General features: G+C 54.2%; 1 protein-coding gene across 1 annotated transcript; it reads left to right on the plus strand.

Moving 5' to 3' along the window:
- Positions 1–10,916: 10,916 nt before the first annotated feature.
- Positions 10,917–16,716, plus strand: LOC103348241 (cystatin-9-like). Its single transcript, XM_008256320.5, has 3 exons — positions 10,917–11,184; positions 14,819–14,935; positions 15,838–16,716. Exons 1-3 carry the CDS (start codon positions 10,945–10,947, stop codon positions 15,934–15,936), a joined length of 456 nt encoding a protein of 151 aa, XP_008254542.2. The 5' UTR covers positions 10,917–10,944; the 3' UTR covers positions 15,937–16,716.
- Positions 16,717–18,145: the final 1,429 nt, after the last annotated feature.

Below are 18,145 nucleotides of genomic sequence, written 5' to 3' on the forward strand. Positions count from 1 at the left end.
GTGCTGGCCACAGACGCCTCCCTCCGGGCCTCCTCTGCCAGGACACCCTGTCCCTGCCCTCGTGTGGCCTCACCTCCCCCAGTCCGAGTGGGAACTCTGTCATCTCTGCCCACGAGGGAGGAAGGGTGGGAAGGCGCAGCCATGGGAGCGAGGGGCCCAGCTGGGGACATGGCCCGGCCCCAGCTGCTCTCTCAGAGCTCTGTGAGTTAGAGGAGACCTGAGTGAGGAGGCTCCAGGGCAGATCCTGATCTAGGAACCAGGCTCAAGAGGTGTGCAAGGCAGGTGCTCCCTGGGCATCCCAGGAGGCTCTGGGAGATGAGCCTGTGGTTCCAGAACCTTCCTAAGCATCACTGGTCTGGGATGAGGAGGTCATTGCCAAGGAATGGCTGCTGCCCTGCACCTCCCTTCCGTGTGTGCGTCAGCACTGGCCCTGCTGTCTGGGGCCGAGCAGCCTCGGCACAGGGACAGACCGGCCCATGGGGCTGGCATTATGGGGTACGCAGGAGGGCTGCCGCCTGCGACACGGGCATCCTATATAGGTGCTGGGTCAAGTCTGGCTGCTCCACTTCTGATCCAGCCCCCTGCTAACGTGCCTGGGAAAGCATAGAAGGTGGCCCATGGGTGTTGTCCCCTGTACCCATGTGGGAGATCCGGATGCATTTTCTGACTCATGGCTCGAGTCAGGCCAGGCTGTTGTAGCCAAGTGGGGGAGTGATCTGGTGGAAGTGGGATCTCTCTCTCTGTCTCTCCTTCTTTGTATCTCTTTCAAAAAAAATAAATAAAGCTCTTTACAACATGGAGAGACCAGCATGGGCTGGAATATATAGCATATTCTAGATTAAATCAATAAAGTTTGTATATGTGGTGCACAGAAATGTAGCAGATATATCTGTTATTTTCTCTGACAAAGTATTCTAAATTATTTGTATCTAAGGGTAAAACACAAACCAAAAGGAAACTTATGAAAATAAACAGGTAGGCCAGCACCCTGGCTCACTTGGCTAATCCTCCGCCTGCGGCGCCAGCAACCCAGGTTCTAGTCCTGGTTGGGGCACTGGGTACTATTCCTGGTTACTCCTCTTCCAGTCCAGCTCTCTGCTGTGGCCCGGGACAGCATTGGAGGATGGCCTAAGTGCTTGGGCCCTGCACCCACATGGGAGACCAGGAGGAAGCACCCAGCTCCTGGCTTCTGATCTGCTCAGCACCGGCTGTAATAGCCATTACGTGAGTGAACCAATGGAAGGAAGACCTTTCTCTCTGTCTCTCTCTCTCACTGTTTAACACTGCCTGGCAAAATAAAATAAAATATGTGGGGAGCAACTGGGAGCAACTGGGACTAGACTAAGTTACTGGAATTAAGACTTATTTTATGCATCTGCTCTCCCACAATATGGCGCTGGGAAAGGAGGAAACAGCTTCTACACAGCTGCCTCCAGTTCAACCAATAAACAGCAGGACCTGCTCCTGATTGGAGGAGAGCAGCATACTCGGCGTGTGGGTAGCAGAGTTGGGATTGGTGGAAGAGGACTATAAAGGAGGAGAGAGACAACATGCACCAGGAACACCTGAGGAACACCTGTGCAGCCCCCGAGAGAGCCGGCCAGCGGTGTGCCGCTCCCCCGCGGAAGTGGGGAAAGTGGCAGGGGGAACCGCCCTTCCACGGAGGTGGAAGGGTTGGTAGCCAACCCGGGAAGAACCAGCAGCAAACCCGGGGAGGGCCGAGCAGACAAAAGAACAGCGCAGGGTCCTGTGTCGTTCCTCCATGAAGAGGGGGAGCGACAAAAATAAACAGGTAAACAGGCTTCAGCTTCCTAGTCATTTGCATGTGGAGGTGGGGGGAGCTGATCTAAAGTGACACCTCCTCTGCTCATTACCAAAATTGCTTCTTGCAGGGGGGTGGTGTGGTGGCATAGCGGGTAAGGCTGTTGTCTGCGCTGCCCGCATCCCATATATGTGCAGGTTCAAGACCCGGCTGCTCCACTCCCGATCCAGCTCTGCTGTGGACTGGGAAAGCAGCAGAAGATGGCCCAAGTGCTTGTGTCCCTGCACCTGTGTAGGGGACCCGGAGGAAGCTCCTGGCTCCTGGCTTCGGGTCAGCCCAGCTCCGACCATTGTGGCCACTTGGGGAGTGAACCAGTGATGGAAGACCTCTGCCTCTGCCTCTAACTCTCTGTAAATCTGACTTTCAAATAAACAAATAAAACTTAAAACAAAAACAAAAACAAAGTGCTTTCAATTAATTAAAAAAACTGCTTCTCGGGAGCTGAAACCTCCTGGGTTTTCCCGAGTTGTCTCAGTCTCCTGAGGCCCTTGCAGGATGCTGTGCTTCTGCCTCCCCACACGTGCAGAGATGAGACCCCGGGCACATCCTGAGTCTCCTTCTCCCATCCTTCGTCTAGCCAGAGAAGGGAGCTCCAGTGTTGAGAACAACTCAACCATCAGTTTGTTCTTTCCTTGTCTGGCCTCCAACAGCCCTGTCCTTCCCGTGTGATGGGAATAACACGATGAAAATTGTACATTTCTTTTTTTTTTTTTTTAACAGGCAGAGTGGACAGTGAGAGAGAGAGAGAGAGACAGAGAGAAAGGTCTTTCTTTCCCGTTGGTTTACCCTCCAGTGGCCGCCGCAGCCGGCGCACCATGCTGATCCGAAGGCAGGAGCCAGGTACTTCTCCTGGTCTCCCATGGGGTGCAGGGCCCAAGGACTTGGGCCATCCTCCAGTGCACTCCTGGGCCATTGCAGAGAACTGGCCTGGAAGAGGGGCAACTGGGACAGAATCCAGCGCCCCGACTGGGACTAGAACCTGGTGTGCCGGTGCTGCAAGGCAGAGGATTAGCCTAGTGAGCCACAGCGCCGGCCCAAAAATTGTACATTTCTTTCAGTCACTTCCTGCTCCCATGGGCGATAAGTCTGGTGCTGGGAGAGGGCAAGAAACGAAGAGGCTCGGGCCCTAACGCACCCACCATGACTGTTCCCTGGGCTGGCTCTGATGGCGTTTCTGTGCCTTGTCCACTCTGCTCCCTGAAAGCCAACAGCAAAGTATCTGCAGAGTCCACAGCCCTGATTCTGCATTCCCACAGCACTCGCGACCTACAGATGGGGAACCCCTAGACCTACCATGTTCTATTCTGCTTTTGTTCAATGAGATAGACAGGGGTGGGACTGGCTGAGGGACGTCCTGTTGTTCGTCCCTGGATCTACATCTGCCAGGTCCTAATGAGACATTTTACCAGCACAAAGTGTATGTTAGGTGCTTACTTTGAAGCCAAATGCCTGGCAATAACTCATTTACAAAGAAAAAAAAAGTTTGTTGACTTAAGAATGGTCATTCATGTTATAGGGATCAGTGAAATACGAAACCATAAAAAAAGTTTGCCCAAAGTACTGGAGCCATCACCTGCTGCCTGTCATCAGCTGGAAGCTGAACCACAGTGGAGAAGCCAGGGCTCAACCAGTCACTCCCATAGAGGCTATGGGCATTCCAGGTGCTGCCTTTAGCTCTGTGACAAGGATGTTATATAAATAGTGGAAAATATTGAAATAGTGAAAACAATCTATTAGAATGGTGGAAGAGATCTGTAAATCCAATCAGTATCTAGAATATATTAAAAACTCTAACGAATCAACACCAAAAATACACACAACCTTATTTGTAAGAGGAGACTTCTCAAAGATGTTCAATAAGGTCATGATGTTCAACCTCATAGTCATCTGGGAAATCAAACCTAAACCAAGAGGAAGAACCCCGTTACACTTACCTACAATGGCTACACTCAGAAAAAGAAAATAGGGGTTGGCAAGGATTTGAAGAAGGTGGAATTGCTCAACTACTGTAAGTAACATCTTGGCAGGTCAAGATGTGAAACGTACAGTACCCGAATGGCCCAGTATTTCCCATCTACGTGCATACTTCCAAGCTCTGACAACTGGGGTGGGTCTTTGGGGCTGGGGTGAAGGGACACGTGGGGATTGCAGCCATCTCCTATCTGGCTGCATGGTTTTGAGGCCCCCTCTGCTTCTGATCCAGCAGTGGTTTATGAGGCATCCCAGGGCCGCCAACCGCCCCCTCTCATGTGGCAGTCCAGCTCCTGTCTTGTCGGTGTCCAATGCCCCCCCACCCCGCTTCCATCTGAAGATGGCATGCTGGCCACAGCTTCAGATACCATCTCATCCGAACCCTGAGGATGGTCCAAGTGCTTGGGCACCTGCACCTATGTGGGAGACCTGGAAGAAGCTCCTGGCTCTTGGCTTTGGCCTGACTCAGCATCCATTTGGGGAATATACTAGCAGATGGAAGATAGCTCTCTCTCTCTCTCTAATTCTGCCTTTCAAATAAATAAATATTTCTTTTAAAAATGTGCAGTTTTGATCATTTGGTTCCCTTCACTGTTGGGAGTTCAGACAAGGAAAGGACCAAGCGATACTCAGCTGCTGTCCTGAACAGCAGCACAGAGTCCCTCTCTGGTTACACACCCAAGGGCGCTGAGAGTCAGGGACTGCCTGGGGCCTTTCCTCAGCCCCTCGTGGAGCCTGAGGCTCCGGGTCCTGCAGAGACCTCAGGACAAAGAGGAACTCTCAAGTGGGAAAAACCCACCGGAGCCGCAGCTTCAGTAATGAATTGGAGGGCGGCCCTTCAGATGATCAATGACTACTAAAGTGAAGCCTATTTATGCATGCATTTCCATCAGTTCACCTTTGACATAGGCATATGACATAAGTATGGTTCCACGTATATTTCTATTTCTATACATTATGAATTCGTTGTGAGAAACATCAATTGTTAGAAAAAGCTATTGAGATATCTATCTATTTTTTTTTGACAGATAGAGCTAGACAGTGACAGAGAGAGACAGAGACAGAGACAGAGAGAAACGTCTTCCTTCCATTGGTTCACCCCCCAAAATGGCTGCTACAGCCAGGGCTACACCGATCTGAAGCCAGGATCCAGGTGCTTCTTCCTGGTCTCCCATGCAGGTGCAGGCGCCCAAACACTTGGGTCATCCTCCGCTGCCTTCCTGGGCCACAGCAGAGGACTTGAAGAGGAGCAACCGGGACTAGAACCCGGCACCCATATGGGATGCTGGTGCCGCAGGCGGAGGATTAGCCAAGTGAACCATGACACCGGCCCCGAGATATCTACCTATTTTCAATTAAGTTCTGTACAAATCATGTGCAAAGCACCCACCCACTCCCCAGTGCCCTAGAAGATCCAGGTTCTTGCCCAGGGGTGCAGAGGGTGCCTCAGGGGTCAGAGGGGTGCCCCGACACGTGCTCTCCACCCATGTGCCCATGTGTCCCTCAGGCAACAATGCAGCCAGGGAGGACGGCTGGGCTGGGCATGCAGGAGGAGCAGTACAAGCACGTGTCAGTCAAGGAACTGCCTTCCTACAGGTCTGCTTCTGTTCCCCGGAGCTGCTCCTCATCTTTTGTTCTCCTAACCTCGACTTCGCACTGTGGCTCCTGGCTCATTTTTTTTAAAAGGTTTCTTTATTTGAATGTCAGAGTTAGAGAGAGAGAGAGGGCGATATCTTCCATCCACTGATCCCCACTCCATCCCTTCCCCTAGATGGCCAGGAGCCAGGAGCTTTTTCCAGGTCTCTCACAGGGCTGCAGGGGCCCAAACAGTTGGGCCATCTTCTACTGCTTCCTTAGGCCACCACCAGGAAGCTGGATCAGAAGAGAAGCAGCCGGGACAGCAGAGGAGGTGGCTTTTCCTGCCGTGCCACAGTGCTGCCGCTGCCCCCAGCTATGCTTTCTGTCTTCTTTTATCCATTGGAGATGAGAAAAGTGTGTGGCTGATCAGCTGTCTCTAAGACTATTTCTTGCCCTTAGAAGACTGAGACCTGGACTCCCTTTATCCTGTGAACTGCCTCTGTCCATTTCCATCCATGCTTGTAGTGCTTGGCCAACACAGTGTTCTTACAGACGTGGGTTTCCTGGGACCCAGCTGTGCCTTGTTCCTTGCTTTGAAGTCAAACAAGACAAGCCCTTCTCTGCCCTGAGCACAGGGACAAAGATCTCCACATTCTCAGATGTGTGCTACTGGGGAGGGTCTACTCCACACAGCCCTATGTTTGCCAGAAGCCTTTGCCAAAGAAACCTAGCACCATACCCTTGACCTTCAACCCTGGGTCTCAATCGACTGAGAACACATGCCCAAGCCCAGACTGGAGAACACATCTCCGACTCTGCAAACAGTCCCCATCCTCGACCTGCAGCTTTACCCCCTACAGGTTAAGCCACCAAAGGTCGACCACAGCAGGATGATGCTGCTCTCTGTATTTGTCCTGACAGAGAGGCACCACGCACAGAACGTCCATCACAGTATCTTGCTGTCGCAGTGCTATTTAATATTAATCACTGTTCATCTCTTCCTTGCCTCCTTCGTAAATTAAATTGCATCGTGGGTGTGCATGCCTAGGGCCAGACATGGCCCATAGAGAAGACTCAAAGCCCCCTCCTCCCTTTGCCCCTCCCTGTGCTCAGGCAGCTTGGCCCTGGGCTGTGTCCCCAGCCCCCTGCCCCTTATCTCTCCTCGCTCTTCCCTGTAGGCCCCTGGATGCCTCCACCTTGCCCAGAGAGCCCCTCTGCCTGCTGATTCTGTTCCTTCCTCTCCTCCCTCCCTGGCCTCTGCCCAGCTCATGGCTGCCTCCTTCTGGCCCCGCCGTAGACTCCATTGCTCTCCTCTCTTGGGCCCAAAGGGACTCTGAAGGCTGCAGCCTTCCCACTCCCCAGCCGGCTTGTGTCCTCTCCCCATGTTGAAATGAACCCGACCCTGGGTTGATGCAGGGGCACAAACATTCCCTCTGTCACCTTATAGCCCCTCCCCACAGCTCACTGGAACTGAGTCTTTTTATCTTTGCTGTTTAGAGCAGTAAAGGTCATCTCTGCCCTCTCAAGAGGCAGTCCAGCTGCTACTGGAGAGGTTGCCCCAGGCCATTTGCATCATGATGACCAGCCTTGGTCCCCTTGGGATAGAGGAAGCATGGTGGATAAGGTGTGGAAACCCTTCCCAACAAACCCACTCCCTCTGTCTTGTTGTATGTGATTCACCAACATGCTTAAAATTATTGGGAATTCATTTGTAACTCTCTCTGTGTGTATATATATACACACACACACACACACACATATATATACACACAGATATCACAGTATACATACATGCATACATACAGATGGACAGAAAAAAACGGACTCCTAGTAAAACCCCCAGTGTATCAAGAAATCACGTCAGCAGCCTGAGAAACAAAATGCCCTTCTCTTCTCCTCACTCCCAGCCTGCTCCTGCCTCTTCATGGGTGTCTGCCGCCTTGTTCAGCTGTGTTGGGTTAGACCCCGGGCATGAATTAAATGCAGTTGTTCTGGGTAAGACATCTGGATTTGATCCTAGCTCCGCAAACAGTGTGTGAATATGGCCAAGTTGCACCTGTCCTAGCCCCACTGCGTCTCACAGGGCAGTTCTGAGATGCTAATTCACATGACACACTTGTGACCCTGCAGGCCTTTGGTAAAGTCTCAGTGTTTGCCACTCTGCCTGGATGCAGAGGTACAGAAATACTCACCCGAGGGCCTGGCGGGTCGTAGACATGCATGCACATTACTGGATGCGTACCATCCATTCCATGTTCTCATTGATTCCTTCTTTTTAAAAAGGTTTATTTATTTTATTTGAAAGGCAAAGTTACAGAGAAAAAGGGAGACACAGACACATACACACAGGGTGGTGGGGAATCTCCCATCCACTGATTCACACCCTAAATGGCCACAATGGCCGGGGCTGAGCTGGACCAACACCAAGACCAAGGTGCTTCTTCTGAGTCTCCCACGTGGATACAGGGGCCCAAGTACTTGAGCTACTATCCACTGCTTTCCCAGGTGCACTAACAGGGAGCTGGATCCAAAGTGGAGCAGCTGGGACTTGAAGCAGAGCCCACATGGGATGCCAGTGCCACAGACGGAGGCTTAGCCTACTATGCCACACACCGGCCCCAGTCGGTACTTACATAGTCATCATTTCCTCCATTAGGGAAAGTTTTTGTTAATTTCAGAATTTAAAATTTTTTATGTAAGAATCCCACTATAGGAACACACCATGCTGAAAAGTCTACTCGAGCCTGAACTAGAGAAAAGTTGTATTTCATGACCATGATTTATGAACCTCAGGTCACCAGCAGGCCCTAAGTTGTTTAAGGAGTCAGATGCGTGTGGATGGCCTCACGCAGAATCTGTTAACATGACCGGGTAAGGGCAGCAAAGGGCCCCAGAGCATAGCAGGCTCAGCAGGGGCAGCCCCGCCCAAGCAGGATGGACACACACAGCAGCGCTGGGCTTCACTCTCTAGATCTCCGCGTGTGTCTACACCAGCTCAGTACTCAGCAGGTCTGGATGAATGAACCACACCAGTGTGGGTCTCTGTTCAGGACGGCCAAGAGAACACTGCATGAACAGGGCTCCCTTGGGGGATGGCTTCACCTACGCTATGCTCTGGAATCTGAAACAGTTGAGAAACTCGGGAACTATAGAGAACAGGCAGGCTTACACATCAGACCTGGACTAGGTAAGTGCACACTCTTTAGTTTGAAGACGAGGTGAGTCTGCACCCATGCGCTGAGTGTGCAGAGTGTACGCTGACTGTGCAAGGGCAAGACTAAGGGTAAAGAAAGAAAAAGGTGACAAGACCCCTGGGACGCTCACCTGGGATCTGGCTGGAGAGCTGCTGGGAGTCCTGGTCATGTTTAGACATCGGACTTCAACTTGCGGGACATGCAAAGAACTAGCACCAGGAAAAGATGTGTGTGTGCACGCAGCAAAGCAAAGTACCAAGTATCCCTGTGGGAAAAGACCTTTGAGATGATCAGTTAGAAGGCAGGACAGGTGCAGACTCCTTCTCTTCAATTCCACGTTAGCACATCAGCTTCCAAAGGCCTATTTGGCTTTTACGAGAAGGACAGCCACAGAGGGAAGTGAGCTTTCCAAAGGTGGGGCCTTGAGGTCTGCATCTCCACGGTATCCTGTTCTAAGACTGGAACCAGAGAGTGCTGCTCACAACAAGGTTACCTATGTTACCTATGTAACATTTCACTTCCTGAGCACAAATGAAAGAAGTAAACACTGGGGTTTGCTTTTGCAGCAGACTTTTTTTTTTTTTTTTTTTTTTGACAGAGTGGACAGTGAGAGAGAGACAGAGAGAAAGGTCTTCCTTTTCCATTGGTTCACCCCCCAGTGGCCGCTGCGGCTGGTGCACCGCGCTGATCCGAAGCCAGGAGCCAGGTGCTTCTCCTGGTCTCCCATGCAGGTGCAGGGCCCAAGCACTTGGGCCATCCTCCACTGCACTCCCTGGCCACAGCAGAGAGCTAGACAGGAAGAGGAGCCACCAGGACAGAATCCGGTGCCCCGACCGGGACTAGAACCTGGAGTGCTGGCGTCGCAGGCGGAGGATTAGCCTATTGAGCTGCGGTGCCGGCCTGCAGCAGACTTTTTGTGGGGGAGGGGCTGAAACCTGGAGCTGAGGTCCCTGCAGTTCCCTTCTATGAAATCCCAGCGTCCACTACACCCCGAGGGTCGGAGCCGGTTTTTAACTGAGCTGTGAGTGATTTTCTAGTGTGCTTGAGAGAGGCTGAGGCAGTGTCATTCATTTACAGGCCTTGTTTTAGCCTGGAAATTCCTGTCTGCTTAAGGAGTGTTTCATGGACACCGTGTGTGTGCTACTGGGACCTGAGGTATAAACCTAGGGACGTGGCCCTCTCAGCCAGACCTGGCTGCATGCTTAAGAGAAAAGTAAAGTACAAAGCCGACTCCTAGCTACAGAAATAGAACAGCAGAAGAGAAATGCTCCCTACGGCTATGACCCTACCAGTTCCTCACTGCAGATGCAGACTGCCACATTCTGCTCGTTCCTGAGTGGCCTTTGCTGTCCCCTGGAAAGGAAGGGTAATGCCATTTTCTGCTCATCTCACCAAAGCCTTCATCCCCTGCCCGCCAAGCCTCTCGATCCACCAAACATCATTGACATTTCTAGAACGCTATGCCATGATATCTGAGTCCATGAATCCACAAATGGCTTCAGCTCTGTAAAGGAATGCTAAAGCAACACAGGACTTCTGGCTTCTTGGGTATGGGCATCTGAGAGATAAGCCAAGTTCAGCTTCTCAGTGCATCACTGTGGAACAGCCACAGGCCCTTTAACATTGTCCCTTGTGCATCCGGGTCTCCCACATGGGTACAGGGGACAACACCCATGGGCCACCTTCTATGCTTTCCCAGGCATGTTAGCAGGGGGCTGGATCAGAAGTGGAGCAGCCAGACTTGACCCAGCACCAATATAGGATGCTGGTGTCGCAGGCAGCAGCCCTCCCACGTACCCCATAATGCTAGCCCCATGGGCCGGTCTGTCCCTGTGCCGAGGCTGCTCGGCCCCAGACAGCAGGGCCAGTGCTGACGCACACACGGAAGGGAGGTGCAGGGCAGCAGCCATTCCTTGGCAATGACCTCCTCATCCCAGACCAGTGATGCTTAGGAAGGTTCTGGAACCACAGGCTCATCTCCCAGAGCCTCCTGGGATGCCCAGGGAGCACCTGCCTTGCACACCTCTTGAGCCTGGTTCCTAGATCAGGATCTGCCCTGGGGCCTCCTCACTCAGGTCTCCTCTAACTCACAGAGCTCTGAGAGAGCAGCTGGGGCTGGGCCATGTCCCCAGCTGGGCCCCTCGCTCCCATGGCTGTGCCTTCCCGTCCTTCCTCCCTCGTGGGCAGAGATGACAGAGTTCCCACTTGGACTGGGGGAGGTGAGGCCACACGAGTGCAAGGACAGGGTGTCCTGGCAGAGGAGGCCTGGAGGGAGGAGTCTGTGGCCAGCACTGGGACTCAAGGCCAGGGCCAGCCCGGAAGGCTCCTGGGTGTTCCAGAGCTGGGGGAACGGAGGCAGAGGTGCCAGCTCCTGCAGCAATGTCCTGGCGGCCTGGGAGTTGGGCTCTGCCCTGGGCCCTGTTGCCCCTTCTCTTCGGCTTCTGTCTGTTGGAGACCTACTCTGTGATTACTGAAGAGCAAAACGACCTAGCCGACCGAAAAGTGATGAACAGTTACCTGCCTGCCACGGTGGAGTTCGCCTTGTACACTTTCAACCAGCAGAGCAAGGACGAGCAGGCCTACAGGCTGGAGCGCATCCTGGCATCCTGGAGGGACAAGGTGGGTGAAGCCCCTCCCTGCTGCCTGCCTCCTGCCTGGGACAGAGAAGGGCAGGAAGGGGCAGTGGTTTTTTTTTTTTTTTTGACAGGCAGAGTGGACAGTGAGAGAGAGAGACAGAGAGAAAGGTCTTCCTTTGCCGTTGGTTCACCCTCCAATGGCCGCTGCGGCCAGTGTGCTGCGGCCGGCGCACCGCGCTAATCCGATGGCAGGAGCCAGGTGCTTCTCCTGGTCTCCCATGGGGTGCAGGGCCCAAGCACTTGGGCCATCCTCCACTGCACTCCCTGGCCACAGCAGAGAGCTGGCCTGGAAGAGGGGCAACCGGGACAGAATCCGGCGCCCCGACAGGGACTAGAACCTGGTGTGCTGGTGCCGCAAGGCAGAGGATTAGCCTAGTAAGCCGCGGCGCTGGCCGGTTGTGGGTTCTTCTGTCGGGGAACGGGACAGCCTGGCCAGCTGTGACCCTCCCGACATGTACGAGCACAAGAAGTTTAGTGCTGGGCTTTTTCCACCCTGCCCGTTGCTAATTGCAAGATCCTGTTTTGACTTTAAGCATCCTGTTATTGCATGTTTCCCACACTTAGTTGGTAACATGTTTTCCGTGAATGATATATATAAATAGGTGGACGGTGGGCGGGAGTGGATGAATGAACGCTGGTAAAAGACGGAGAGTGAATGAATGCTGGAAAAAGACGGGTGGATGAATGAACGCTGGTAAAAGACGGAGAGTGAATGAACGCTGGTAAAAGACGGAGAGTGAATGAATGCTGGTAAAAGACGGAGGAATGAATGAAGGCTGGTAAAAGACGGAGGAATGAATGAACGCCGGTAACAGGCGGAGTTGTGAATGAACGCCGGTAACAGGCGGAGTTGTGAATGAACGCCGGAAACAGGCGGGAGTTATGAATGAACGCCGGTAACAGGCGGGAGCTATGAATGAATGCGAGTAGTAAGCAGGAGTGGTGAATGAAGGAGTTGTGAATGAATGAGTTGTGAATGAATGCCGGTAACAGGGCGGGCGTTCGCGACATGTAACGCGAGTCTGCTGAAAAATAAAGTGAAAGCTGAAAAGCCGATAAACGCGTCTGGTGTCTCCGAGGTCTCGCCGGCGTTAACCTATCCGGAAGGTGTACGCCTGCATTCTTCCTTTTTTTTTTTTTTTTTTTTTTTTTTTTTTTTTTTTTGACAGGCAGAGTGGACAGTGAGAGAGAGACAGAGAGAGAAAGGTCTTCCTTTGCCGTTGGTTCACCCTCCAATGGCCGCCGCTGCAGCCGGCGCACCGCGCTGATCCGATGGCAGGAGCCAGGATCCAGGTGCTTTTCCTGGTCTCCCATGGGGTGCAGGGCCCAAGCACCTGGGCCATCCTCCACTGCACTCCCTGGCCATAGCAGAGAGCTGGCCTGGAAGAGGGGCAACCGGGACAGAATCCGGCGCCCCAACCGGGACTAGAACCCGGTGTGCCGGCGCCGCAAGGTGGAGGATTAGCCTATTGAGCCACGGCGCCGGCTCTCTTCCATTTTTTTTTTAATTTGACAGGTAGAGTTACAGACAGTGAGAGAGAGAGACAGAGAGAAAGGTCTTCCTTCTGTTGGTTCACTCCCCAAATGGCTGCTACAACTGGCCTGCTGCACCGATCTGAAGCCAGGAGCCAGGTGATTCCTCGTGGTCTCCCATGTGGGTGCAGGGGCACAATCACCTGGGCAACCTCCACTGCACTCCTGGGCCACAGCAGAGAGCAGGACTGGAAGAGGAGCAACTGGGACTAGAACCCGGTAGCCATATGGGATGCTGGTGCTGCAGGCAGAGGATTAACCAAGTGAGCCATGGCACCAGCCCCGGCAGTGGTTTCTGATCAAGGTTACCAGCCCGTGCCTCAGCCACCTAACTTGATGTAGCCCACAGTCAGTACATACAGCCTCATTAAATTGACTTCCCCCTTTAGGAAATATAATATTCAAATTTTTATAATCATTTATAACTATTTTTTCAAAAGTTTATTTATAACTATTAGAAAATTTTCAAAACGTCTGTGTCAGAGTCTGCTGCGGAGTAGATGTCTTACCCAGTCTCCATGATCCCGATGTCGTCATGGGGCTGAAGACTGAAGTCCAGGTAATCACCAGTGAGGAAGAGGACTCCTGATGAGGAAGTGTGGAGGAAGGAAGCTAGGAACGGATCGTAAACAATATTAAAGAGTTACGTAGAAAGACAGAGAGCGAGCAAGCCGAGGTCTCCAGGAGCAGGCCTTTCCCACCCTCAGTGCCAGAGCTGCTGGGTGCTCAGAACCTGTCCTCTGATTGGCACCTGCTCAGGCCCCTGGGGCTGTCGCTGCTCAAGGACCCGATCCTGACTCACACTCTCCCTCAGTCCCCTCGGGGTGCTGACTGTCCTCTGTCAACCTGCAAACATGACTGTGACATCAACCCGGGCTGGGGCAGGGACAAGGGGTGCACCTGCCTAGCGGGGACCTCTGCTACGGGGGACATGGGACAGGGCTCTACATCGCTCAGCACTGGGAGCCTAGAAGCAGGGCCCAGGACCAACCCTGCCCAGAGCCTCAGTGCAACCCTCTGAGTGAGTCTGTGGGTTGAACTGCCCCTGGCTACCTGTACAGGAAGTGTGACCCTGAGCTGCTGGGTCAGGTGGGAGGGTTGAGGCCATGGCTGTCACGTGGTGGAGCACACGGACTGAAGGCAATAGGATGGCATGAGAAGATGGACAGAAAAGGTGAAGATGCCTTTAGCATGAGGGCAGAAGGTGTTTCCTGAAACCAGGATGGCACTGTCTGGCCACTTCCTGAGCCCTGTGGGGCCCTTGGCTATATGTGGGCAGGAGTAAAAACTGACAGTTGGCAGGGTGCCCCGGCTCAATAGGCTAATCCTCCGCCTGCATCACCAGCACACCGGGTTCTAGTCCCAGTCGGGGCGCCGGATTCTGTCCTGGTTGCTCCTCTTCCAGTCCAGCTCTCTGCTGTGGCCCAGGAGTACAGTGGAGGATGGCCCAAGTGCTTGGGCCCTGCACCTGCATGGGAGACCAGGAGAAGCACCTGGCTCCTGGTTTTGGATCAGTGTGGTGCGCCGCCTGCAGTGGCCACTAGGGGGTGAACCAACAGAAAAAAGGAAGACCTTTCTTTCTGTCTCTCTCTCTCTCTCTCTCTCACTGTCCATTCTGCCTGTTAAAAAAAAAAAAAAAAAAAAAAAAAAAAAAAAAACCAAACCAGCTCCCTCATACCTGAGATTCCCTTCTCAGAGCCTGAGAGGATTCAGCAAATCCTCAGTAAGCCAGAGACCCCCAAGCTCTGGGGCCCTGCCCTGGGAGGAGGAGGTGGGAGGGTTGAGACACCTGCTGAGCACAAGGCCAGAGTCAATGTGAGAGAGGGGCTGAGGTACAGGATCCAGGGAGGAAGGGACGCCCTGTGACAGCCTGCCTGTGCCTGCCTCCTCCATCAGGCTCACCTGCTCCTCCATCTGAAAGCCCCAAGCAGTGAAGGTCACCCAGGCTTGTACAACAGGAGTCGTTCTAGGCCAAGGGCATGCATTCCCATGGAGGAGGAGTGTGGGTCTCTGCCTGTCCTGAGCACTGTGGTTACTTCCGGGCGTGCTCAGCTGTGTGTCAACTTGAACCTCTTTGTCCTCAGAAACAGTATAATGACATCGTGTTCTCCATGGAACTGTTGCTGCGCCGAACCACGTGTGGAAAACTGGAGGAAGACACGGAGAATTGCCCCTTTGAAGACCGCCCCGAGCGGAGCCGTGTAAGGACTCACACAATCTTCCCTGTTTCCCATGTCTATGAAATCAGCCTGGGTGGTGTGGGGGGCCAGGGGCCACCCAGCCCTTCTCTGGGACCTGTAGTCCTGAGCCTACAGCAGACACAATCTTACCACCCATCTGAGTGTCTTCATGGGAGTCTGGCTGGGCTGGGAACCCAGGGTGTCCCTTGAAAGCCCATACCAATGACATGGCCCACGCACGGGCAGGTGCCTGATCCCTGGGCCTCATGGCCTCTGATGGCTCCTCTTGTCCTCGATCCCAGAGCCCTGGCTCCTGTAAGGAAGCCCCCTCACTGGTCCTCATTCCCACCACTCCCCAGTCTTCTCCAAAAGGAGCCCAGTGAGGCCCCACATCAGGATTTCCAGGGTCTTCTGCACTGACCTGGACACCAGGCAATGGGGGCTGAGGGCGTCCCCTCTGTCCACTCTCCAGGCCCTGTCCTGGCCCAGCTGAGTGCCTTATACCAAGGGCTGGTGCTGCTGCAACAGAGACATCTCTGCCCCACCAAGTGGATCCCATGGTGAGGTTAGCTAAGAGGTTAGCCCGTTGCATGCATTGGAGAGTAGCTGTTGCCTGGAGCAGTGTCAGCCTCGCCTCCTGGGGTCTGATCCACACCTCTTGCCCTAGTGACATTCCTGGAGCCCGCTGTCCACGATGTGGCCTGGGCGGGGTGGAAACACTGGTGTCCTTGTGTCTGGAAGAACCCTCAGACCCTGGGGAAGTCAGCAGCTGCCCAGGGGTCGTGCTGTGGAACCAGGTCTGGGGTCAGGCCAGCAGCCTGGGGAAGGGCCACGTCACCAGGTTGAGCTGGGTGCTGGGTTCCGAGCCAGAGCCCCACGGCCCCCGGCCTCCTAACTCGGTCCCGTCTGTGCTGTGTCCTCAGAGCTTCACCTGCTTCTTCACTGTCCGCACTCTGCCCTGGATGACCAAGTTTGACCTCTTCAACAAGACCTGCTCGGAGGTCTCCCCTGATGCAGACTGAGCTGCACACCTGGCCAGGCCTGACCTCTCCCCTGGGATAACAGCTCCCCCCGCGAGCCTGAGGCTGCTCTTCTGGGCTCAGCAGCTCCGAGCTTCTTTGCTCTCTCTCTCACTGCTGTTCCGGGATTCCTGAGTGGCACCGGCCCCTGTCCCTGGACTGTCCACTGCTGCCCAGCTTCATGGTGTAGAATCAGTCATTAAACTCAGCGTTTCCTGATGACTGAGTGCTGTGCTTCTCTGTACTGGGCTGGGCTGCGATGGTGTGGGTCTCAGCAGGGCAGCCCTGGGGACATCAAGGTTGCAGATCTTTCCACATGCTGGGCTGCCCCAGGGACTCCAGAGTTCAGCACATGCCCTTCTGAGCTTCTAACTCAGGGCTCATGGAGATGACCCAGGTGGCCAGAGGTGTAGTGACTGTGACCTCCCGGGGCACCCGCAGGTACCATGGAGTTCACACACAGTCTCAGGCCCCTCACTGCACCTGTGCCTTCCACGTTGGAGGGGAGGCTCTCCCTCCTTTCCCTGGCGCTCAGCACGTGGGTTAGTGTCCACCTTCTCTTATGGAGTTGGCTGGCATCAGGAGTAACAGCATCTCCTGTGAGCCCCCCTGACGGGTGCCCCTCAGGATCTCCCCACTCTGGAATGGAGTAGCGTCCCTGTGCCAGGTGACCCCATGCGACATTTTCAAGGTGCATACTGGCACCCCCAAACAGCACACAAGACTGGATCTCAGCTTCCAGTCAGGAAACTACAAACAGAAAAAAAAAAAAATAAAATAAAATAACTTCAGGCAGTCCAGATTGAGCCCTGCCCTCTACTTCTAATCTTCCCTCAGGGCTGAGTAGCTTGGCGGGGGCAACTTTGCAGCTGCGCAGTCCAGGGCCGGCAGGACACAGGAGCCTGCAGGAGCCACCTAGGAACCCTCTGCAGGTACCTTGCTGGCCCAGCTTCTCACCCTGGCCCTTGGCCACTGAGCCCCGCCCTCTCCCTCTGACTTCCCTCAGGGCGGGGTTGGGGGGGCACTTTGCAGCTGCGCAGTCCAGCGCCGCTCTATTCGGGCCAGCAGAACACAGAGGGCCTGGAAGAAGGACCTGAGGCTCCTCCTGCATTCACCCGCCGGCCACCTGCTTCTACTGTACACAACTTCTGAGATCCCGGCCACCTCCATCTTGCTGGCTCCTGCAACTTCCGGTTCGCTGGCCGCTACCACTTCCGGCTCATGAGGTCCCAACGGCTCCTGGCCCAGAGGGTGGTGGAAGAGGAGGCCGTAGGGACTGGCTCGGCGGCTCTGCTGAGGCTGGGGCTCCTCTCCTCTTGCAGCTGGCCAACTAGGAGCTGTCGCTCCTCTTGGGGGTGCCACACAGGGGCTCAGGCTGGGACTCTGAGCTCTGCAGGCTCTCAGCAGGCTTTGGGAGCCGGCGGAGGAACCGTATACTTCGCTAAATCCAGAGGCAGAGAAGAGCGGCAAGGCGAGGCTGTCATGTGGAGCAGAGACCTCGCGGCAAGGTTTTCCCACGTTTGAATCTTTGATCTCTGGGAAAACGACTCCAGGGATCCATTGCTGTGGCTCTCAGGGTCTGATGATTCATTGGCAGTGATGCCTGGCAGCAAGCCGAGGCCAGCGAGGTCCTGCCTGCTTCTGGGTCTTGGTGGATGCCCAGCGCTGCACCAGGCTGACCCGGGTCTCCTTCGCCTCATCATAGAGGGAGCCAAACCACCAGTGAGCACTTGTGTGTTTGGCCGTTGGCCTCTGCTCAGCATCCATGGTGAGCAACCAAGTCAGGAGCTTCTGCAGGGACTGACTGACAATCTGTGCAATGAGGAACACCCCCAGAGGACGCAGTCGGGCAGCTCATCTGTGATCTCTCCCCAGAAGAGTGCTGTGCCGGATAGCACAGTGAAGAGCACCACTCCCAGGCTCCATACATCTGCCTTAAATGCGTCCCACGCTTCTCCTAGGAAGATCTCTGTGGCACAGTGCTCAGGGGCACTACAGAACCCTTTCATGGGCTTGCCCTTGGTCAGCCAGCAGCTCAGCCCCAAATCTGCAAGTTTTATAGTCAAGTGGGCGTCGAATAAAATATAGTTTTAAGTCCCTGTGTGTCACTCAGAAGCTGTGACATGAGTTACAGATGCCAGGACCTAACCCAGAGGGACCTGGCCTCCATCCCCCCAGGCCAGCTCATCACCAAGTACACATGCTCTTGTGT

This window comes from Oryctolagus cuniculus, chromosome 11 (assembly GCF_051225735.1).
Source record: "Oryctolagus cuniculus isolate XC-2025 breed Fujian yellow rabbit chromosome 11, ASM5122573v1, whole genome shotgun sequence".
NCBI lineage: Eukaryota > Metazoa > Chordata > Mammalia > Lagomorpha > Leporidae > Oryctolagus > Oryctolagus cuniculus.

Excerpts from the sequence above, each read along its gene's own strand:
- LOC103348241 (XM_008256320.5), top strand. The coding sequence starts at position 10,945 with ATGTCCTGGCGGCCTGGGAGTTGGGCTCTGCCCTGGGCCCTGTTGCCC. Across the intron at positions 11,185-14,818 it reads TGGCATCCTGGAGGGACAAG|AAACAGTATAATGACATCGT; the intron begins GTGGGTGAAGCC and ends CTTTGTCCTCAG. Across the intron at positions 14,936-15,837 it reads ACCGCCCCGAGCGGAGCCGT|AGCTTCACCTGCTTCTTCAC; the intron begins GTAAGGACTCAC and ends CTGTGTCCTCAG.